General features: G+C 36.5%; 2 protein-coding genes across 3 annotated transcripts; one reads left to right on the top strand and one right to left on the bottom strand.

Moving 5' to 3' along the window:
• The first annotated feature begins 11379 nt into the window (after window positions 1–11379).
• Window positions 11380–14942, top strand: LOC119769493 (glycine-rich cell wall structural protein). Of its 2 annotated transcripts, none has more exons than XM_038262157.1 (3): window positions 11380–11484; window positions 14078–14309; window positions 14378–14942. In XM_038262157.1, the coding sequence occupies exons 1-3, from the start codon at window positions 11473–11475 to the stop codon at window positions 14464–14466; spliced, it is 333 nt and encodes a 110-aa protein (XP_038118085.1). In that variant the 5' UTR covers window positions 11380–11472; the 3' UTR covers window positions 14467–14942. The 2 variants fall into 2 exon arrangements, with proteins under 2 accessions (XP_038118085.1, XP_038118084.1); XM_038262156.1 differs by having other exon boundaries at window positions 14369–14942.
• Window positions 14943–23534: 8592 nt separating this feature from the next.
• On the bottom strand, window positions 23535–24917 carry LOC6046666 (KH homology domain-containing protein 4). The gene is made up of 2 exons (XM_001863799.2): window positions 23872–24917; window positions 23535–23816 (listed from the first exon to the last, which is right to left on the bottom strand). The coding sequence occupies exons 1-2, from the start codon at window positions 24830–24832 to the stop codon at window positions 23686–23688; spliced, it is 1092 nt and encodes a 363-aa protein (XP_001863834.2). The 5' UTR covers window positions 24833–24917; the 3' UTR covers window positions 23535–23685.
• Between the last annotated feature and the right edge of the window lie 455 nt (window positions 24918–25372).

Below are 25372 nucleotides of genomic sequence, written 5' to 3'. Positions count from 1 at the left end.
AAGTGGCCATATCTCGAGACAGGGTTGCCAGATCTTCAATGTTCTAGGCTCGTTGGAAAGGTCTTTTGATAACCTAACCAACGATGAGTCGGATGATGGGCCCGGACATAGTTTACATACATTTAAATGAAATCCGGATATATGTGAAAACACATTTTTATGTATAACTTTTGAACTACTTATCGAAACTTCAATTTGTATAAAACTCGATCTATGGGACCCTAAACCAGACATGCATCGGCACTATGAGCTCTTTTTAACGGCACTCAGCTTGTTATAGATGGCATTTTCGTTTAAAGCAATGTTATGCTTGTTGCTAGGTAAAAATCTCTTGATTTTGGCTTGAATAATGTGTAGAAAACATTGGTTCATTGGAAACCCCGATTTTAGCTATATGTTCATGTAAATGTTCTCTTAAGCTCTCAAGAAGAACTTCTTAAAAGCTCTTTGAGTGCAATTAAGAGTTCTTAACCTATATCTCGGTGGGGTTTCAAAATAATCTCTCAGGGTCTTCGGGAGCCTAAAAGGCAAGCGTAATTAGCGTATTTTGATCACTGGCACAACATGCTGGGTATCTTTTACGTGAAATGCCAAACAAGTTCTTCTAAAAGAGGAGTTAGAGCAGATGCATGTCTGCCCTAAACCAAGTCGAATGCAACAGGTTCGGGTCAAATCGGTTCAGCCAGTGCCGAGAAACATGAGCTAGTTTGTTGGTCACATACATACATACACACACACATACACACACACATACACACACACATACACACACACATACACACACACATACACACAGCCATTTGTTCAGTTTTCGATTCTGAGTCGATATGTATACATGAAGGTGGGTCTACGACGTTTTTATAAAAAGTTCATTTTTAGAGCAGGATTATAGCCTTACCTCAGTGAGGAAGGCAAAAAGCTTTAAAAAGCAAGCTATTCATACTGAAAATAGATCGCTGCAAATATTCTAAAAGTATTAATAAAATGTCTAAAAATGAGTAAAGAAATTAGGGTGCGAAAAATGTATTTTTAATAAGCTTTAAATTTCGAAGATTAACGAATTGAAAATGATTTTAAATATATTTTATTAATTTTAAAATTTGTGTGATTTTTAAAATCAGTTTAAAATATATATATTTAATATTTCAATAAAGGTGCACAACAACGCAAAAAGTTTTTTTTTTGTAAAGGATATTCGAATCCAAATTTCGTTTGAATAATTTTATCATGTCTCATTGATTTTTTTATATTGTAGTGTTGAGGAAATCAAACTTAAACATAATAAAATATTATATCAAAGTATTTGATTGTATTATACAATTTTAAACAAACAAAAATTGAAATAAGTCAAATAAAAACATTTTTGAAATTTATCTTTGATTTTTATTCTCAAAATCAAGATATATGAATCTTATTTGCAACACAAGTTGTTTTATTTACTTACCTTAAAAAAAATAAATGTGTTTACTTTTTCAACTTGTATAAAATATTAGTTCCGGCCCGCCACTGCTTCAGACGAATCAGATCTGGCCCGCAGAGCTTAAAGGTTGGGCACCCCTGGTTTATACGCTAATTAATTGACACTTTGGCCACTCTGGAACCGATTCTAAAGCATCGGCAAACTGTATGGAAAAAGTTACGTAAAATCAAATTTTGATCACAGAAGCAAAAAAGCGCACACGCCCCACATTTCAACAGAGTCACAAATGGCAAAAATGTAAACATGCACGCGAGCTATCAAATTCTTAACCTAAAAACCGATTTGGAACATTATAGGTAGGCTTAGTGATTTTTCACGCTAGAAAATTGCAAATTTCACGGGGACCTCAATTTTAAAACACCAAATTTCACGCAAATTTCGCGGAACGTGAAAAAAGTTAAAATAACTCTGAAAATCTTATGTTTAAATCACTAAAACTACTTTTTATGCTTAATTATATGTTATTCTTCGATAAACTAAAAAAACTACAATAAATTTGAACGTGACAAAAAAATCCTCCAAATTTTCAAAAAATTTCAACTTGTTTTGTGGATGAGCCCTATACATTTTTTGAAACAAAATTTAGGGCATGCGTATTCTCATTTACTGAACATATACTCATTTTCTGTGTTTCTACGCATAATTGTCCCGTGGGTCCCTTTTCGCCCTATATGTCCCTATTCACCCCGGTTAACATTTTATCACCCTTATTTGTAATCCTCTTACTGGTAAACAGGTACACAAGATGAAATGCTTCTTAAAACTCATGATTTTGCGATAGAAAATACTTGGTGGGACACTTATGCGTAGAAGTTCAACGATGGGATAAACAGACTTGGTGTTGTTTTCAATGATTTTCTGAACAAAGTATTAGATTTTATGTGTTTTTTTTCTGAAAATATTCGTAAAATTAAGCTTAAAATGAAAAAAAGTCAGAATCGTCCAAAAATGACAGGGGACAATTATGCGTAGAACGGCAGTTTAGCACATGAAAAATATTTTTTTTTTCTAATTTTTATCTCACTTATCAAAAACTTAAAATCAAAAGGCAAAAATAATGTTATCTGTAACGAAGTAAAAAAAATTATTAAAAATGAGAACAGAAAAAGTAGTATTTTTTTAACTTTCACGGGAATCATCCACCCAAATAAGCAAATATCGTTAAAATTTAACAGGACTCAACAGGAAAAAACCTGAAATGTTTTTAAAAGTTTTAAAGAAATACTCTTCGCTATTATTTATTTCTTTTTTTTTGTTTCAAATAAAATAGCAGTAAAATTTTTATGGCAGCGAATGAAGATATTACTAAATCTAAAAGGAACTGAACAATTCTTCAAATGGTACATATCATGCTTTTCAATTGAAAACTAATAAAATTAACTTAATCAGTTTTTATGGATGATATATTTATTATGTTGTTATTTAAAAAAATGATTTGAAGAAATTGATAAATTTCACGAATTTCACGCTGTCAACGAAATCGTCAGAAATCACTAACCCTGTATTAGTAATTGAACCAGGGTTTTCATTTAGTTTTGAGCAAGACCATTTAAAGAAGAGATGAATTTAAAACAGTCTCAAGTAAGAATAATTATATTTAATAAATTTCGCCATATTGCCTAGAGAGAAATATTACTGAAAAGCGTAGCCATGTTGAATTCTTGAACAATGACCGTGCTCAAATTATTTTTGTAGGTAAAATTACAAACTTTTGCCTTCCTCACTGAGGTAAGGCTATAATCCTGCTCTAAAAATGAACTTCGTATAAAAACGTCGTAGACCTACCTTCATGTATACATATCGACTCAGAATCGAAAACTGAACAAATGTCTGTGTGTATGTGTGTGTGTATGTGTGTGTGTATGTGTGTGTGTATGTGTGTGTGTATGTATGTATGTGACCAACAAACTAGCTCATGTTTCTCGGCACTGGCTGAACCGATTTGACCCGAACTTGTTGCATTCGACTTGGTTTAGGGTCCCATAGATCGAGTTTTATACAGATTGAAGTTTCGATAAGTAGTTCAAAAGTTATGTATAAAAATGTGTTTTCACATATATTTGGATCTCACTTAACTGTATGTAAACTATGTCCGGGTCTATCATCCGACCCATCGTTGGTTAGGTTATCAAAAAACCTTTCCAACGAGTCCAAAACATTGAAGATCTGGCAACCCTGTCTCGAGATATGGCCACTTAAGTGATATTGATGTACTTTTTTGAAGCCGGATGTCACTTAAATGTATGTAAACTATGTCCGGATCCACCATCCGACCTATTGTTGGTTAGGTTATCAAAAGACCTTTCCAACGAGTCCAAAACATTGAAGATCTGGCAACCCTGTCTCGAGATATGGCAACTTAAGTGATATTGATGTACTTTTTTGAAGCCGGATCTCACTTAAATGTATGTAAACTATGTCCGAGTCCATCATCCGACCCATCGTTGGTTAGATTATCAAAAGACCTTTCCAACGAGTCTAAAACATTGAAGATCTGGCAACCCTGTCTCGAGATATGGCCCCTTAAGTGATATTGATGTACTTTTTTGAAGCCGGATCTCACTTAAATGTATGTAAACTATGTCCGAGTCCATCATCCGACCCATCGTTGGTTAGATTATCAAAAGACCTTTCCAACGAGTCCAAAACATTGAAGATCTGGCAACGCTGTCTCGAGATATGGCCCCTTAAGTGATATTGATGTACTTTTTTGAAGCCGGATCTCACTTAAATGTATGTAAACTATGTCCGGATCCACCATCCGACCCATTGTTGGTTAACTTATCAAAAGAACTTTCCAATGAGTCCAAAACATTGAAGATCTGGCAACCCTGTCTCGAGATATGGCCACTTAAGTGATATTGATGTATTTTTTTGAAGCCGGATCTCACTTAAATGTATGTAAACTATGTCCGGATCCTCCATCCGACCCATTGTTGGTTAGGTTATCAAAAGACCTTTCCAACGAGTCTAAAACATTGAAGATCTGGCAGCCCTGTCTCGATATATGGCCACTTATGTGATATTGATGTACTTTTTTGAAGCCGGATCTCACTTAAATGTATGTAAACTATGTCCGGATCCTCCATCCGACCCATTGTTGGTTAGGTTATCAAAAAACCTTTCCAACGAGTCTAAATTATTGAAGATCTGGCAACCCTGTCTCGAGATATGGCCACTTAAGTGATATTGATGTACTTTTTTGAAGCCGGATCTCACTTAAATGTATGTAAACTATGTCCGGATCCACCATCCGACCTATTGTTGGTTAACTTATCAAAAGAACTTTCCAATGAGTCCAAAACATTGAAGATCTGGCAACCCTGTCTCGAGATATGGCCACTTAAGTGATATTGATGTACTTTTTTGAAGCCGGATCTCACTTAAATGTATGTAAACTATGTCCGGATCCTCCATCCGACCCATTGTTGGTTAGGTTATCAAAAGACCTTTCCAACGAGTCTAAAACATTGAAGATCTGGCAGCCCTGTCTCGAGATATGGCCACTTATGTGATATTGATGTACTTTTTTGAAGCCGGATCTCACTTAAATGTATGTAAACTATGTCCGGATCCTCTATCCGACCTATTGCTGGTTAGGTTATCAAAAGACCTTTCCAACGAGTCTAAAACATTGAAGATCTGGCAACCCTGTCTCGAGATATGGCCACTTATGTGATATTGATGTACTTTTTTGAAGCCGGATCTCACTTAAATGTATGTAAACTATGTCCGGATCCTCTATCCGACCTATTGCTGGTTAGGTTATCAAAAGACCTTTCCAACGAGTCTAAAACATTGAAGATCTGGCAACCCTGTCTCGAGACATGGCCCCTTAAGTGATATTGATGTACTTTTTTGAAGCCGGATCTCACTTAAATGTATGTAAACTATGTCCGGATCCACCATCCGACCTATTGTTGGTTAACTTATCAAAAGAACTTTCCAATGAGTCCAAAACATTGATGATCTGGCAGCCCTGTCTCGAGATATGGCCACTAGGGTGGTCCAAATCCGGACTTTTTTGGGGCTACCCCCTGAAATCAAAGATTGACCCATCACTAGGCTAAATTCCAAATTTGAGCTCATTCTGACCACGGGAACCTCTCCCTCCAATCGCTTAAAGTTTGTATGGGAAAAATCGTCAAAATGTATGGAGAAAAGCAACTGTTTTACTTTTTATCTGTGGAAGGCGCCATAGTTATCCGATTCTTACCATTTCTCAAATGCAGAACCTTCATTAAATTTAGAACAACTTTCCCGAACACACCATATTTTTAGGATTTTTCCGCGAAGTTATTAGCGCTCAAAACTGACCATTTTTGCGCGGCTAGCTGTAAGGGGCTACCTAACAACGATGTTTAATTACAATTCGTACACGCACGTGCTCTCTCTCAGGTTCAAACTCTCTCACGAGCTTGCTCGCCTGCCTGCCTACCTGCCTGTTTGCCTACAAGCGCGCGCGCTGTTTCTCTGCTTGGACTTTTGTCGTCGTCGTCGTTTTCGTTTGCTATCCGCTGCGCTGCGTTCCTGGCATGTTTTTTTTTATAATTTTCAACTAAAATAGCAGGTTTGTTTTGAGATATATTTAGCATATAAATTCTTAGATCACGTCAATTTTTTTTTAAAGTGCACCGAAAAAAAAAATTGAATGAAAGGCAGCTTAGGCTTTGGCTTAGGCTCATTTAAAAGATTAAAGCAAATGAACAGGGTTTGTTCGTTTTTCCAAACATTACAAGCAGTTGTTTGTATATGCTCATTAGAGTTATTTAAAAAAAAATCTTCAGGTAATACAAATTTTGTTTTTTTACTCTAAATATCATCCAACCAACTGCTTGTCCATTCGAAGGCAATTTGATTCCAGATATAAAACTAGCTAACTCAACAATCTCTATTTTTGAGGCTTTTCTTTTAGACATCGTTGCACTTTTTGGATGTTTCGATTCATTGTTTAACTTCAGCTGATCTGTCAATAACGGAGTAGCAGCTCATTGGCAGTCAACCATGCTCATGCTCATGCTGCTCATGCTCGTTGCACTTTTTGGATGTTTCGGAATCTGACATAAACTTCTAATAATCGTCAAAAGCAAAATATACCGCAATTTGTTGTAAGGAAGATTGTTATATTTTCGGCAGATTAAAATATTTTGTATGGAATGAAAAATAGTCGTGATCATAGGGCTACGAAAAAACTTCAATTTTTTTTTAAGCTTGTTTGATAGTATACAAAAGTGGAAAAAACAGTTCCCATAATCGATGAATTGTCTAAGTGTATTGTTCTTTCTGAAATCTATACTTGACTAAGTTAAAAATAGTCTTTTATTTTTTCTAGAATAGTTAAAATCCCAGTCTTGAGTTTGATATGGTACCATTTAAAAAAAAAATAAATTTAAATTACAATATCCCTATTTAAAAATTTACTCAATAATAACAGATGACAATTCATGGAGGAACTAATTTATCGAAATTTATATTCTCTCACACACGCTCTGATAATATGATATCTATTGTTAATCACATATTACATTTAATTTTATATCTCGAAATAAATATCGAAATATATCCTGAAAATTATAATAAACATGCCAGGAACGCAGCGCAGCGGAACGAAAACGATGACGACGACAAAAGTCCAAGCAGAGAAACAGCGCGCGCGCTTGTAGGCAAACAGGCAGGCAGGCAGGCAGGCGAGCAAGCTCGTGAGAGAGTTTGAACCTGAAAGAGCACGTGCGTGTACGAATTGTAATTAAACATCGTTGTTAGGTAGCCCCTTACAGCTAGCCGCGCAAAAATGGTCAGTTTTGAGCGCTAATAACTTCGCGGGAAAAAATCCTAAAAATATGGTGTGTTCGGGAAAGTTGTTCTAAATTTAATGAAGGTTCTACATTTGAGAAATGGTAAGAATCGGATAACTATGGCGCCTTCCACAGGTAAAAAAGTAAAACAGTTGCTTTTCTCCATACATTTTGACGATTTTTCCCATACAAACTTTAAGCGATTGGAGGGAGGGGTTCCCGTGATCAGAATGAGCTCAAATTTGGAATTTAGCCTAGTGATGGGTCAATCTTTGATTTCAGGGGGTAGCCCCAAAAAAGTCCGGATTTGGACCACCCTAATGGCCACTTATGTGATATTGATGTACTTTTTTGAAGCCGGATCTCACTTAAATGTATGTAAACTATGTCCGGCTCCACTATCCGACCCAACGTTGGTTAGGTTATCAAAAGACCTTTCCAACGAGTCTAAAACATTAAAGATCTGGCAACCCTGTCTCAAGATATGGCCTCTTAAGTGATATTGATGTACATTTTTGAAGCCGGATCTCACTTAAATGTATGTAAACTATGTACGGATTCACTATCCGACCCATTGTTGGTTAGTTTATCAAAAGACCTTTCCAACGAGTGCAAAACATTGAAGATCTGGCAACCCTGTCTCGAGATATGGCCACTTAAGTGATATCGATGTACTTTTTGGAAGCCGGATCTAAAAAATTGATGAAACTTGTGTACAGCCATTGTTGTGAGGAAGGCTCCAACCACATAGGTGGATTAAGTTAGTTTTTCTAATAATTTCAAAAGGCGCGTACCATTTTTTCGAACTATCTAAAAAAATGTTCGATGGTTTTTTGTGGCATTACCTTTACAGTGCATTACATGAGAGATTTAATCACTGATATTTATGTCTGTAATATTATTGACTTGTGAATTGTTGTCGACAAAAAGTATTTTCTGATTCCATCTAAAAGAAGAATCATTGCCTTCAATAAAACAATTATGCATGCTATTCAGTCTGCGATACAGGCTTTAGGTTTCCTATCAGAGTAAATGAAAATGCAATTTGTTCTGTTATAAGAATTAAAGAATTCTTTCAGGTTACAACAAAACTTATTTCCCAGCTAGACAGCATTATTCGTATCTTGTAGAGCTCTTTAAAGCATCAATAAAGCATACAATAAAATTATTTTGTCTTATGAAACTCTTCAATTTTGCTCTGGCTAACCTCCTAAAATAGTCCATATTGGCTTTATTGCTAATTTAACTCGTATTTAACTGTGGGACTAAAACGCATCTCTCATACATTTTCGGAAGTATTCTGTACAACCTCTTCAAAACTACAACAAAACTAAAATTGTTACTTGGGTTGCTTAATTCTACAGTAATTCATAAGATTATTTTCATTCCTATTTGAGTTTGATAAATTATTCTAAGAAATATCGTTACAAATCTTCACAAACATAAAATTTTACGAAATTTCGCGGAAAAAGCAAAATTTCGCGGATTTCACGCTGTCCGCGAAATCGTGAAATTTCACTAACCCTAATTATAGGGTATAACAGAGGTTTTGTATTCGCCAAGTTTTTTAATCTTGAACTAATGGTGATATTATGATTATCGAAAATTTACTCGAAAAGCTTTCAAATTCATTTTAGGATTTAAAATCAAATTTGGAATCAAAAAGTACTTTTGTATTTTTTTTTGTAAAATATATTCTTTTCAAGTTAAGGCTGGTACAAACATTTTTAAAAGTTTTTGTCACCCCCCCCTTCAAAATTGGCCCGAAAAATCAGGGGGCAAAAAAAAATATTTTTACAATAAACTTCAACATTTCAAAAAAAATTCAAGTGCAACCAGCTGAAATCAAATTAAAATACATTCTCCTGCGTTTAAAATCATTTTTAGCATGTTTGGGTTTATTAAAACATCTTAAGATTTTTTGAAAATTTTCGATGCAAAATCTTTTTTTTCGATACAATTTTTGTTTTTGTCAGATCTTAGATTTTTTGAAAACTAATGATTGCAAAACAACTGAACTAGTGTAAAATGCATTTTAAAACACTTTTTTCATTTAAATGTGAAGATTATGGCTTGTTATTTGAATTTTTATATTTTTTTATTTTTTTGCCCCCCCCCCCCTTGACCTCGGCCAGGGCCGAGGGACAAAAACTTTTTTTAATATTTGCATCGGCCTAAAGTATTTTTTACCAATACAAGCCATGATCAAGTTTGACCATCTTTGAACATTTTTCCGCAATAAAAGGAAAGTTTCCTATAAATTTGTCTCAGAAACATTTGGTCCAATATCGCAGCAACCATTGAACACATTTTCAATGACAAATATGAAACGTTAGTAAGATTTTCTGATCTCTCCTGCAGTAAGAGATCAAACTAAATAATTTTCCACATTTTTTTAATTGTTTTTGCCTTGGTATGCCATCAAATTTTATCAAAATCGAGGGACATAAAAAAATCCAACTACCTAATTTAATTTCAAAATGGAAAATGAACAACAAAATTAAAATCTAAGATTGGCTGGATATGGAAAAGGGCAGTAGAGTAAAAATAAATGACACATTCTCCGGCAATGTACACCAGAGGAATTTTAAAAGCTATTTGATATTTTTTCTCGATTCTAGACTATTTGAAGCTCTGAAAATAATAGTTTCCACTGATAGATCATTCGAATATCACTTTCAGAAAAGTTGGCTAAGTTATTCGTAATAATTTCGTAATAAAAACCATGTTTTAAAACATTTAGCTTAAAACTCCTGTTTTTTCGAATAATCCAATAATAATTCTGTTAATTGCATTGGAAGGGTTTAAAGTTAAGCTTATGCTAAGTATTTTTTCGTAATAGTGTATGTTTACCTATTTTTGCGTTGCAATAAAGTACATTTTGATATTTTGGATGCTAATAGTTGTACATAGAAAGATCTTTCAAATGCATTCAGCGAATAAATTAGTTGTCTAGAACCAACTTTACAAGCAGATTGAATTTTGCGTTCCAACGTCACGAAATTTTCAATCATTCTGGTAGTGAATAATATTTTACTTTTACCAGATTTGTCGAAATAATTTGTAATAATTTTTGGTTTTAAAATATCTAATTTAGAGTTTGTTTTTAAATAATTTATTTGATTTCAGCTTTCTTTTTTTTAATTAAAGTAAACTGATAGCATTATGAGCAACAACACGTTTATAAGCATGTGACAGTGCCTTGCTAATTATTGATAATTATGTCTTAACGACAACCGTGAATGTCTATTGTGATGTAGGATAAGCTCCATTTGATAATTATTATTGTTTCTATCTAAGTGTCACTTTTTACATCGACTAATTGTTTACAAAAACATTTAACTTAAATCACAAAAACTGAAGAAAGGAAACAATATCACTTACACAAGTGATTTCCCACTGAAAAATTCGTTGAAACATGAGAATCGCGGAAGCAACTGAACATCCAAAAAACACTGTAATTTAAAATGTGGCGTTACATTTCGATAATTATAACAATCAACTAACGAACCCGAGGGCCATACGACCAATAAAGTAGAAACAAGAAAAGTTAATTCAGTTATAATCGTCATAATTGCACACTACCGCAATCGAAACCATCACCCTAGCCATTAGAATCAAGATGTCTAAGAAGCCCTCTGAAAACATTTGAACGGTTAGTTGATATCTTGGGGGGTAGCAGTCTGAACCCCCTGAAGACCCCCGTTTCCCCCTCTCCCTCCCTCTCTCTTAAGTTGACTTAAGCCGGAGTTCTCAGAGCAGACAGCGCCGAGACTCTAGCATCGCGATAATTTCTTCTTCCTTCTTCTTCTTTTCTTATTTAGATACTAACTTAGCACAAGCCCTACGAATCTCGCCCCCCCCCCCCTCTTTCCCCTTCAGTACGATGGAGTGCAGTTTTCGCGCGCTTCTCGCTCCGTCGTCGTCTAAGTCACCGGCTTAGTAGCTCGTACCCAGTGACACTAACCGACCGAGAGCGATTCGAGCAGTTTGGCGTGAGTGGGATGGAAAATCTCGCGCGAGAACAAACGCAGAGGCTTAGCTTACCGGCAGAGACTGGTTGAGTTTTCGTATAAAAGTAAGGGCATTTTCCAGCAACGGTATCAAATCAGCGTTTGCAACCCTTCAGTACAGAAGTGTTCTCAAGTTTTTAATTTTCTTTCAAGAAAGCCAAACCAACCCCCAAACCAACTCAAAATGAAGTCCTTCGTAAGTGAAGAGTTTGTTCAAAAGTTAATCTAATCAGTTAGTTAGTGAATTAAAGGAGTGGAATCAACAAGATTTTTCCACGAACAAAAAGTGAATCGGTGGAAAACTGTAGTGTTTCATTCTGCTTAGAACAAGGAAGCAAATAATTTGTGCAATGTGAATTAAAACAAGAAATCTTATAAAATTCAGACTTTTTTTACCAAAAAAATTAGCATCCAAAAATTTTTTTATATCTGTGCATTTAAGAACTTGATTCTATCATTGGTAGTATTTTAACTGTGCTAAGTGATTGTTAAAAGAGTATTAGTAGCTTTTTGAAATATGGAATGATGTTTTAAATATATTTTCCTCTTACAAAACTATGTATTTCAAACATATTTTTGGTAAATAATTATTTTTTACTTTGAAGAAGCTACAAAAAAATGATGTCTAAAATTCAGAAGATATCTGAATTCGTCGATGATATGTTTCGAAGTTTGGATGATCTAATAAGCAATGAAATTTAATTTTTTATGTGAATTCATTGCACGTTGTGCAATTTGCATTTACAGCTCATAATGATGATTTTGGAAAAGAACAATACTTTAGAAAAAATTAAGTAGTTTTCTGATGATACTTAAATTTGGATCTTTCAGTCTTTGTAAGTTTTTTCTTCATTTTGTGATTATTTTTGGTCTCTCAACTTTAGTACAATATCCGTATTAGATATCAGCGATAAATTTTGGTAGTAGTTTATGATTAAAGTAATTCAATTTATAATTTAACAACTACGGTAATAAAATAGGATCGTTTTATTGTTAAATAAGCTATCAATATGATTTTCCTGTATCTAAAAGAGTTGCTCTTTTATTTTCCTCTAATGTCTATACATTTATTTGTCGCTAGAAACTATTTGTAGTAAAATTATCCTATATTCTCAGGGGGTTTTTTGTCAATGCATCGTTTATAATGAAAATATGACAAAATACAAATTATCAAAGCCTTAAATATTTTTGTTAATGTGATCTAATCGTTTAAATGATTTTATTTTTTTACAAAAAAAACTCCTTAAAATTTATGTTTCAAATTAAAATTTTCTATCAAAATTAATTTTGATACATTTCAAAAATAAATCTTCAAAAACTATTTTGAATCTCTTTTTTCAAATTTCAGCATTCAACATTAATTTTTTGCAGTTTCTTTGTAAAATTTCTATCTTTTCCTGTTATTATTGAATGACGGAACGGCCTACTTTTCATCGCCAAAAAATAATTTTAACTTCTCAGCACTGTTATCAAAAATTATACAACATGTGTTCAACTAGTTGGAATTTTTTCAGCAGTACGAATCGTTCTGAAAAATCTTCTTTTGTAACTTTTTCATAAACTAATATTTATTTATCTACGATAATAATATACAAATGAATGATTTAATATTGAAAATTAAAGAATGCTAAACAAGAAAAAGTGAACATTTATCCTCGTTACCGTAAAACGGGAAGACTTTGATGGCCCCGACTTTGATAGGTTTGCGATTTTTCCGCAAAATGGAGAGTACAATTAAAATACGTACGGAATTGTTTAGAATCATACGGACCGTGAGTTCAAAGTACCTCAAGAAGAAATTTTCATAAAGTTTTGAAAAGTTTAAAAAGTTAGTTAAGAAAATGTTGATGAAAGTAATTATTTTAAACTTCTCAAAGTGTCATGATTTTCTCAATGATCATAATTTTGAATCGAAAAATGGAATGCATTTTCGGATATTTAGGACAATTTTACCTGAAATTAATATGTATTTTATTTAAAAGCTTATACACTAAGTTAACTAAATATAAACAATGATTTTTCTTAAAAACTATATCAGCTACTTAAGTGATGGTACATCTAACGTACACATAATATTTGAACATTTTAAATATGATTCACTCCGGAATTTAAACTTTTAACTAACTATTTTTCATAACATTATTGAAAAAACTTTTTTATCCAAAATAGTGCATGGACTTTGTGTGGCCTACCCCAGTACCTGTTTTAAAAATAATAATCATGAGAAAAACCTTACATGTTACAAAATATTCCAAAAACAAATTGAAATCCTATCAAAGTCCTTTAAGTCAGTATTTTTGGATGAATAAGATTCAGAATTGTATTTATTTCACTAAATCTTCTTTTAGTTAGGTATATGAATGTTTAACAAATATTCTTACTAAATATGTTTTCAGTGACTTTAAAAACCTTCGACACATGTTCACTTTGTTTTTTGAGAGCAACGGTTTCAATTTTGTTATTTATTCTCTAATATTTTATATTGTTACACTTAATACCTGTAGGACCTTTTTTGAATAATTCTGAATGAAACTTTAAAAAAATTGAAGATGTGTAGCGTTCAATTGGAAAAATGAAGGTGGCATTCAAAATGGAAGAGAGTTTCATCAAATTTACTAGTTTAATGAGTTAAAGATTTGAAGAATTGTTGGAACTCATGAACATTTGTCAGAAAATATAGTTCTGCTTGACCATCTATTTTTTTTTTTTGTGTTATATTAAGTTCTTTTTCTCAAATTTGTACACTGCTTCAAACTAAAACCACTTTTTCCCTTTACCAAACACTCAAGATTGCTCTGTGCCTGATCCTCGCCGTCGCTGCCGTCAACGGTGCCGATGACGTCAAGACCACCGAGAAGCGCGGAATCTACAGCGGCCTGGGCTACGGCTACAGCGGTCTCGGCTACGGAGGCCTCAGCCACGGTGGATACTACGGTGGTGCCCTGAGCCACGGAGCCGGATACTACGGCGGTCTGGGCGGTCTGGGCGGATACCACGGTGGATACTACGGCGGATACCCAGGTAGTTGTACCGAATAGAACCCATCTCTCTAGTCAATTTGTACTAACGCACCGTTCAAGCCTCTGCAGGATACCTCGGCGGCGCTGGATACTACGGTGGTGCCCTCGGCCACGGATACCCCGGATACGCCGGACTCGGATACCACGGACTGCACTAAACGGCGAGCAATGCGAGCGTGTGATATCGAGTGAGGGCACGAGTCGGCAGCGCCACTGCGGACAAGTCCCGAACTGCAAAAAAGGCTGTTCCTGTTTTTTTACCCACCAACGACCCAAACCCCCCCAATTTGTACCAACCAAAAGCGACGAGATGAAGACTTTCCAACCTGGTCGGAGCATCTCGCAAAACAAAAAGCGCAAACACACAAACGATTTGTGCAAGAAAAGAGGATTTATATTATTTTCACTGTACGAAACTACTACCACTATTTACATATTGTTTTGTGTTTACTACTTTGTATACTCATCAGAAACGGTACACTGTCATTGTTTTATTTGTAGTGTCTCCAAATTGCTGTGTGTAAATAATTTGCGACGTTTTACTCCTTCACAAGATTTTTTTACTATTACTCCTTTACTCCCCTTAGTCTATAGATTTTGTACAGTACAATAAAAATTTTATTGAGAAAAAAAATCAGCAGTTTTTATTTTACTTTGATGTGCATGAATCTCACATTTCCCTTTTTAAAGACTCTAAAAACTAAAAACTAAAAACTAAAAACTAAAAACTAAAAACTAAAAACTAAAAACTAAAAACTAAAAACTAAAAACTAAAAACTAAAAACTAAAAACTAAAAACTAAAAACTAAAAACTAAAAACTAAAAACTAAAAACTAAAAACTAAAAACTAAAAACTTAAACTAGACAAAAGACAAAAGACAAAAGACAAAAGACAAAAGACAAAAGACAAAAGACAAAAGACAAAAGACAAAAGACAAAAGACAAAAGACAAAAGACAAAAGACAAAAGACAAAAGACAAAAGACAAAAGACAAAAGACAAAAGACAAAAGACAAAAGACAAAAGACAAAAGACAAAAGACAAAAGACAAAAGACAAAAGACAAAAGACAAAAGACAAAAGACAAAAGACAAAAGACAAAAGACAAAAGACAAAAGACAAAAGACAAAAGACAAAAGACATGAGCATGAGCATGAGCATGAGAGATCACCCATGGTTGCCCCTCCGTTGCTGAACAGAACCGTAATATCCTTTCAGCACTACTGATTATATGCTTCGACGATCTAGTGGTGTTTCCCTTATCAACAGCATGTATGAATGCGCTGAAAAGATAAAACACCATGATTGCTTAAGCTAGATCAGTTGCGAATAGGTAACAGTCATTGGCCACCAACGGCGCCCGCCATGTCAGTTTGTAGATCTCGATTTTAAGGGACGGGAATGTTAGTTAGCGCAGGTTGCTACTAGGGCAGCTGATTTACTCTGTGCTTACACCCCACAAGCGCCAGGAACCTGAAAATTTGTTAGTAGGATAGGGTGTTTGGTCAGGATTCATCATAGAAGATGATGATGCGACCCAAAATCATAGTGTTTGTTGAAAGGTATTATGTTTTAATCTCAAGGCAAGCAATCGGATGCTGCGGATGAGTCATTTCCCGTTAATCGGCTGTTAACTTTTAATTGAAATGGATTTATCTTAGACAGCCGGCTGTGGAAAGATAGAACCAAAATTATTTGTAATTAAATGATGAAGAATTTAACAGTCTGACTTTTTAATTGAGATGTTTTTACGAGTTTTACATGATTCATGTTTAGTGGGGTACTGATTAACGAAGCGAACGACGAGTTACGATGTTTATCGAGCTGAAATGGTATGATAAGGTTTTGTTGTTATTGCACACCGACGACGAACGCGAAAAACCCTGCGACCCGACCGAAAGGCATCGCAAATAAGACTGGCTCAATTGTCATCGATGACAACCAGAACCAGCCGCACTTTTACACACACATACGCACGCAAAAAAACGAAAAACACACCGACGACGAACGCGAAAAAACACGACCCGACGGAAAGGCATCGCAAATCAAACTGAGGAAATGGAGAGAAAGAAAATAACATAAAAATAAAACCTAATCACATAAAACCTACTCACATAAAACCAATCACCCCATGCACATAAAAAGCAACAGAAAAGAGACGAAAATTATCACGAAAAACAGGACTGCGCGTCCACCGAAGCACCGCACTTGATGGCATTATTCAATTATTATGCCCAATCACCTCATGCACACAAAGAGCGACACAAAAGAGACGAAAATTATCACGAAAAAACAGGACTGCGCGTCCACCGAAGCACCGCACTTCTGATGGCATTATTCAATTATTATGCCCAATCACCTCATGCACACAAAGAGCGACACAAAAGAGACGAAAATTATCACGAAAAAACAGGACTGCGCGTCCACCGAAGCACCGCACTTCTGATGGCATTATTCAATTATTATGCCCAATCACCTCATGCACACAAAGAGCGACACAAAAGAGACGAAAATTATCACGAAAAAACAGGACTGCGCGTCCACCGAAGCACCGCACTTCTGATGGCATTATTCAATTATTATGCCCAATCACCCCATGCACACAAAGAGCGACACAAAAGAGACGAAAATTATCACGAAAAAACAGGACTGCGCGTCCATCGAAGCACCGCACTTCTGATGGCATTATTCAATTATTATGCCCAATCACCTCATGCACACAAAGAGCGACACAAAAGAGACGAAAATTATCACGAAAAAACAGGACTGCGCGTCCACCGAAGCACCGCACTTCTGATGGCATTATTCAATTATTATGCCCAATCACCTCATGCACACAAAGAGCGACACAAAAGAGACGAAAATTATCACGAAAAAACAGGACTGCGCGTCCACCGAAGCACCGCACTTCTGATGGCATTATTCAATTATTATGCCCAATCACCTCATGCACACAAAGAGCGACACAAAAGAGACGAAAATTATCACGAAAAAACAGGACTGCGCGTCCACCGAAGCACCGCACTTCTGATGGCATTATTCAATTATTATGCCCAATCACCTCATGCACACAAAGAGCGACACAAAAGAGACGAAAATTATCACGAAAAAACAGGACTGCGCGTCCACCGAAGCACCGCACTTCTGATGGCATTATTCAATTATTATGCCCAATCACCCCATGCACACAAAGCGACACAAAAGAGACGAAAATTATCACGAAAAAACAGGACTGCGCGTCCACCGAAGCACCGCACTTCTGATGGCATTATTCAATTATTATGCCCAATCACCCCATGCACACAAAGAGCGACACAAAAGAGACGAAAATTATCACGAAAAAACAGGACTGCGCGTCCACCGAAGCACCGCACTTCTCACAAAAGACAAAAGACAAAAGACAAAAGACAAAAGACAAAAGACAAAAGACAAAAGACAAAAGACAAAAGACAAAAGACAAAAGACAAAAGACAAAAGACAAAAGACAAAAGACAAAAGACAAAAGACAAAAGACAAAAGACAAAAGACAAAAGACAAAAGACAAAAGACAAAAGACAAAAGACAAAAGACAAAAGACAAAAGACAAAAGACAAAAGACAAAAGACAAAAGACAAAATAACCCCAACATCCAAGCAGAAAACCTCAAAACGGCCAAATAAAAATCTTTCTTCACACAATTTGTCTTAAAAATACAGCAACATTGCTAAACTAAGAGTATTTTATTTAAAAGCTGATGAATATGAACATGAACCCATAGATTTCCATCAATGCTGTTAATCGATGAATCAACGTCATCGATGTCGTTGATCGTTGATTTAATCGTAATCGTAATCGCAGCCATCGTTGATTTAATCGTCAACGTCAACGGAGTCGTTGATTTAAACGGCGTTGATTATCGATAATCAAAGAGTTGATCAATGGCGTTCTTTTATAGTTTTCTAGAGTTTTATGAGGAAAGAACGATTTTTTCATAAATGTATTGATTGGGAAACATTCTCAAATAGATGTGACATGGTTGTTCGGGGATCCGGGTGTACCAAGAGGACCGAAGTGACCGGATTTCAAACCGTAATTTAAGCCTTAGCTATTTGCTGGTCACTTTCATCTCCACTTTGGTTCCCAAGTCCAACCAGGATTTTTCTTATGTAAATGACACCGAGGACGGACGGGAACCGAGATATGGTCGGATTAACACCGGAATTATTGTTCCGCTGGGTTCAGTAAGAGTCTCGCATGGCTAAATAACGACAGAATTTGTTTTTCTATGATACAATACTGAATTGACCGCATGACCCATGTTCCAGAACCCTGATTGAGATCGGCCAAGATGTCAAACTTCATGACAGACCGGAGTAGCCTACTGTTGGTGATCAATGAGTTTCGATTGAACCCGAGAAAAATCTTTCGTGTGGTGCCGAAAACCGATCGCAGTAGGTCATAAATATTTTGTTTACTCTTTGAATACTAGCAGGTAGCTACTCCGGTCTGTCATGAAGTTTGACATCTTGGCCGATCTCAATCTGGGTTCTGGAACATGGGTCATGCGGTCAATTCAGTATTGTATCATAGAAAAACAAATTCTGTCGTTATTTAGCCATGCGAGACTCTTACTGAACCCAGCGGAACAATAATTCCGGTGTTAATCCGACCATATCTCGGTTCCCGTCCGTCCTCGGTGTCATTTACATAAGAAAAATCCTGGTTGGACTTGGGAACCAAAGTGGAGATGAAAGTGACCAGCAATTAGCTAAGGCTTAAATTACGGTTTAAAATCCGGTCACTTCGGTCCTCTTGGTACACCCGGATCCCCGAACAACCATGTCACATCTATTTGAGAATGTTTCCCAATCAATACATTTATGAAAAAAATCGTTCTTTCCTCATAAAACTCTAGAAAACTATAAAAGAATGCCGTTGATCAACTCTTTGATTATCGATAATCAACGCGTTGATCAACGCCGTTTAAATAAACGACTCCGTTGACGTTGACGGTTAAATCAACGATGGCTGCGATTACGATTACGTTTAAATCAACGATCATCGACATCGATGATATAAACGCCGTTGATTTCAACGAATAACAGCATTGATTTCCATCGACTTTTCTGAAGAAAAATCCTATAAAATCGAAAAAAAAAATCATAAAAAAAGTTGCTCTAGTCTAAGACCCGACGAAATATTTCGCCGGACCCCGCAAATATCGGGAAAGAGCCCTTCTTTCATGGTGCCAAATATCAGACTTGCCGAATGTTTTATCTTAAGTTTGTTCTAGTAAACACACCGTGCAGAGAAAGTAAACAACCGGAATTGGAAAAATATTGAACACTATCAGGGACCATCTATAAACCACGAGAACCCCCAAGTTTAATTTTCGGAAGATTTATTAAGAACTTTGGATTTTTTTCTTTATTTTTTGAATTATTGAATTGCTTACTTTTTTCATCAAATTCAAGCTCTGCGACCACAATTAAGTCATATTTAAGCAGTTAATTGCCCGCCATTTCCAAATGCATTTTCTAAATATTTCATCTGCGCCATTTCAGCTGCCATATTGGTTTTAAAATTTTCAAAAACTCCTTTGGATTGTTGAGTTTAGACTGTGTAGAACACAAATCCTTGCACATTTTTTCCGTAGATTTCCATATTTTGAGCTCAATAATTTTTGAAATTTAATATTTTAATGAACTATGACCACAGACTATGTCTGTGCTATGACCTTGTTAGTTCTTATTATGAGGCTGGTTGTGTTAAAAAAATTGATTCGTAATATAACCTGATGGTTTAAATGCAAGAATATAGTGTTGTATAAATAATAAAAACTATAATTTAATGGTTCAAGATGACAACATAACAGCATTTGAAACAAAATGTGGCGCCAACGTTCAATCCGGTAATGTTTTTAAAAGCGCCCGAAGCATGAGCAACCACATTTACTTAAGTTGCATACAACTTGAACCTTCAATATCTGCGTAACGTTCATAACTTTCAACGACCAACCAAGCCGTGGTCTTGCCAGCATGAGCGATGAAAGTTTTCCCATGCAATCGAAGCCATCAAATCAACGACCGTTATGTCTGCCGGCGTGCCTACATTCTGTCACACATCTTCAATTGAAATTATTAATATGCCGGCAATGTTTTTGTTTCTCATTAAAACGATTTTTATCACTTTCTGAGTACCTTGCCATAAACTTGTTATGTCACCCCATGACGACAGGAACTATTGCTACCAAATTTGAAACGTTTTCTACCGGCACGTACAATTATGAAATAATCGAAATTATTTATTGTTGGTTTTTTTTTATTTTTTGTGGGAGCCGAACGTTCGTTGTTTTGACTAGTGGTTCGTCCCTTGTCACCGACATTAGCAGTCAAAAATGGTCGATACAAATATGAAACAAGTTCCGTCTGCGTAATGGATTTGAATTGAATTAATAATAACTGTTTTAAATCAAGCATGTTTTATAGAAAAAAATCAAGTTTGAAGAATACAAGGAAGCAAATCTCAATATCGATGGGTTAATTGTTGTTCTGGATAAATCATAGCTGAAATTATTTTGAAGAAATATTTTTGAGAATGCTTGAGATTAAGAACTCAAATTCACCCTTACCAATGTTAACCTTTTTATATCGTTAATGTATACCAAAGTTGAGCATTCGAACGAGTGACAGCTGAACTTAGATGTTTGAGTGTTTTTAAATTCCAAGAAGATAGAAATTAATTCAAATTAGTGGGTTTAAAAAAATATGATTTCAATTAGCGAAATTAGAGTTAGCGAATCGTCTTGGTATTTTATCATAAAACATTAAAGAAAATGTTTAAACGTAATAAGCTCACCCTAGAGCTCACCATAGAAAGTATTATAAAAGGTTTTGATGTTTTTATATTGATCACTTTGATACACTTTGATTTTTAAAAAGGATGGGTGAGAAGGAGGAGGGAGGAGGGAGGGGTAATTTGGTCATTTTTGGGAAGAAATGAGGATGCATTAGAAACAAAATGTTTCTGATCGTTTCGACAAAAAAAACTTGCCTGTTACTTTCTTTCAAACTTAGTGAACACAAGTGAATTTTTGAATTAAAAAAAACTACAAATTTCATTTTTAAATTTTATTCAAATTAAAAAAGTATTTTATAAAAATATTTCATTAATATATTTTTTATATGCCATAAGGCGTCATCCATAAAGTATGTCACGCTCTAGGGGGGAGGGGGGGTCTGAGAAAGTGTGACATTGCGTGTTATAAGTATAGGGAAAGCGTGACAATGGGGGAAGGGGGGGGGGTAACTTTTGGCTGATTTTAGCGTGACGTGCTTTATGGATGAAGCCTAACTAGAAAAACTTGAAAAATTTATTCAAAAATATCTACAAAAACGAGAAGCGACAACAAAACCAGACTTTTATTTTAAAAAAGGTCCTATAAGCTATTTTCTTTCATGTTTAAAAAAAAACTTTTTTCCTAAAATTAATTTTATTAGGTCCTTCTCGGTACTGGACTGGGTTAGGACCGAGTCAGCCTTTGTAATTACATTTTTCTTAATGCTAAGAGTAATTACAGAGATTTCAAAACAAAATATCTCTAGAAATAAAATAATACCAGTCAATGTAAAATTTCAGATATGTTTTGAATGTCTTATTTTATATAAAACATATTTTACTAATTATCATTAAGTTTCTTGCGCCAACTGAGGAAAATCAGGACTTCCGGCTGAAAAGGTACAGGGGATTTCAGAGCAATTAATTTGTAAATCGGTGTACTAACTGTTTTGATTCCGGTGTTTGATGAAAAATAATTCAAGATTATATTTTTTTAAATTTGAAACTCTAAATATAAATATAATACCCAGTCTTTAAAAAACATATAATCAAATAGAAAATATTCAAAGCCTCGGGCATTTTGTGGATCAGTGAACTACAATTAAACCATTTTCCCTAATAAGCAAATTTAAAGCTGATATATGCAAATTTAAAGCTGATATATATCCAAATTTTAATGCTTTAAAATTCGGATTGATTAATATTTATTCAACTGTCCACCTATTTCTACAACCAAATCTGAATTTCCAGTTTTTTTTTGAATTTCGGGAATTCCCGGAACAAATTATGAAAATTCCCGGTTTTTGAAAAATCCCGGGATTTTTGTTTTTGGGACTGTTTCAATTACGAGGTGCATGGTTATGTTTGTGTAAGAGATTTTTTCGATTATCGTTCGTTTGGGTTTTCCTTTAAACATAAACATTTCTTTGAGACTTGATTTATGACCGATTCCTTAACTGGGAAAACAATTGTGTTAAGTCTTAAAAGGTTTTTTTTCGGCAAAGCCTGGCAAAGGTTAATTTAAAGCGAAAACTAAAAAAAACAGATCAGACTATTTTGGTCAATGATCTGCTATCTTGTCGTATGGCCAACACCTTTATTATGTTTTACCTTGAATGAACAAATATGGGAAATTGTCATTTGTCGTTCCTAACTCCATCCAATTTGCTGAATTTCTGTATTTAAACCACTTATTTTGTAAAACTTTTGATAGAACCTCACATCCTTTTAAGCTATTTCTCACTCGATTTCAGTTAAAAACACTTTTTATGAGCTGTAATTGAACATCAAAGTGCCGATATGCCAACATTAGAGGCACAATGAAATTAGATGCTGTTCCCCTAATAGACGGAATTAGAGTCGAATTCGGAGAATTTTCAACAATATTGTGTTGGTTCGATTCCCATCTGCTGCAACCTTCCATCGGATGAGGAAGTAAAATGTCGGTCCCGGCCTTGGTTGTTAGGCCGGTAAGTCATTCCAGGTGTAGGAGTCGTCTCCATGCCATAAGTACAAACAACACACCAAACCAAACCTACTCCGGTGGAATCGCTGGCGGCGGTTGGACTCGCAATCCGAAGGTCGTCAGTTCAAACACTGGGGTGGAAGGTTCCTTGGAGTAGAAAGAGGTTTGGGTGCTCTCCCCATTCAAGCCTTCGGACTCCTAGGTTCGAGCAGAAACTTGCAATAGAGACCACAAAAGATCCGGGGGTCGTTAATGTGGATGGTTTGATTGTGTTGGAGTTGTTGTTGGAGTCAAAGTGGAAATCGGTTGGTTTGGATATGTTTGGAGAGTTGCAGTCGGAGTCGGAGTCACTGAATCTCCAAAAGCCAAAGTCGGAGTCACAGTCGTCACTTATGCGGAGGAGAAATTTCTTTCGGGTTCGTTCTCTAAACGCATCCATGTCTTTTGTTTGAGCAAGTCGGGTTCGGCTTTATTACACATAATAAATATACAATTACTTTATTTACACTACTATCAGTTTACACACGTAAATAACGACAACAGTTCACTTCATCTAAGCTCTAAGCGATTTCGAATGGCAATTGAAGCAGGTTTACTTTACTTCTTCTTCTTCTGGTACCCGTTGTGGGTGATGTCCACGTCATAGCTGGACGGCCCACTGTACCGGCCGTGGTTCGATGCCACATCGTACGGCTGCCCGTTGAACGCCCCGTTGCCGTCCTCTTGACCTGGTGGAGAATCGGAATTGTTGGTGCTAAACCGGAAACAATGAAGACAACTCACCTTGTTCAAGATCGAGTAGCGTCTGCTGTTGCTGGTGCTGACTGTCCTGGATGGTGTGAGGCGACGGTGTGCTGCTGATGAAGTACTGCTGTTGACCCTGTTGGGCGGGGCTGTACGGTGGCAACAGGCTCAGTGAGGGCTTGAACGAGACTGTGGTGGGTGGCGAGGGCGTTGGATGATGGTTCACGAGAACGGGACGCCAAGGTTGCTGTTGCTGGGTCACCACGGTGGAGATCGTGGTCGGGGTTGCGGCCGTAGGTCCTCCGTTGATCGGGATTCCGACGAAGGTCGGGGCAACGGGGCCGTTTTGGACGGCAACGGACGGGTTGTAGACTCCGGTCGGGATCACGCCGTTTGGCAGAAGGTTGGAGAAGGCCGTGAAGATGGGCTTCTGGAAGACCACTGGCACTTTAGGCTTTTCGGGAGCCGGAATGGCAACGGGGATTATGGGTTTCTGGGGGTACGTTGCAAAGAAGGACGTTTGTTGGGGGTTGCCCAGCGGGAAGTAGGCTGGCGCTTGGGCCGCTGGGAACTGACCAAATCCGAGAGGGAACGCAGGTGCTACTGGAGCGACTGGCGTCACTGGAGCCGCTGGAGCTACTGGAGCAATCGGCGCATAGTTTGGTCGCAGGAATCCGGCACCAACCGGTGGAAGATAGCTGGGTGCGTAGTACGCCGGTACCTTCGGGAAGTTCTGCTGGTACGAAGTCACCGCTGCATTACCCGGAAACAGTCCATACCCCGGAGGTAGAACTCCTCCAAACCCTTTGTAATATCCATGATGATGTTTCGCGTATGGAACTACCCCAAGGTACGGCCGGTGAGCTCCCAGTCCCAATGGGATCGAATACCCCTGAAGTCCATGGTAGAGTCCACGCTTCTTCTTCACCGCTGCCGATGCGGTCACCAGCAAACAACTGATCACTACCACCCACACACTTAATCCCTTCGCGATCTTCATAGTCCTTCAAAATCTGTCCAAAACCTTACGCACGCAAACTACCCGAATTTCTCACTACAAGTCCGACCGACCGGAACCCGCCGCCAACAATGAACCGTTGGGACCGATTTCAAGTCATATTTATAACACACCATCCTCAAATTGTTTAAAAGTTTTGTAACTGCGATTGATTTAGCATAATGTGTGTGTGCGTATAATTCGAGTAGTGTCGCCAGGGCCCTACAAAACCAAATCCCCGGCGACTCCCGAATGAAATGAAAAGTATTGACCGACGACGACGACAACGAATCACTATTTAGTATTCCAAGGATGGTTCGTGGCGCGATAAGTGCCTTTGGTTTTCACTGGTAGCTGCGAGCGGGCGGTAACCCTACACTACCACCCCTTAATACACTACAACAGTTCGTGCCCGGAGAGCATAAAATTTTCCTCCTGTGCCGAAAATGTGTGTATGAAAAGGTGTGAGGTGGATGATATCGAACAAGGTGGGCTTTGATACAGTTTATCAGGCAAATTTATCCGATACCTGTTCTTTACAAG

This window comes from Culex quinquefasciatus, chromosome 3, assembly GCF_015732765.1.
Source record: "Culex quinquefasciatus strain JHB chromosome 3, VPISU_Cqui_1.0_pri_paternal, whole genome shotgun sequence".
Lineage (NCBI taxonomy): Eukaryota > Metazoa > Arthropoda > Insecta > Diptera > Culicidae > Culex > Culex quinquefasciatus.
Note: the sequence above shows the minus strand (reverse complement) of the source record. Positions and strands in the feature narration are given on the sequence as shown.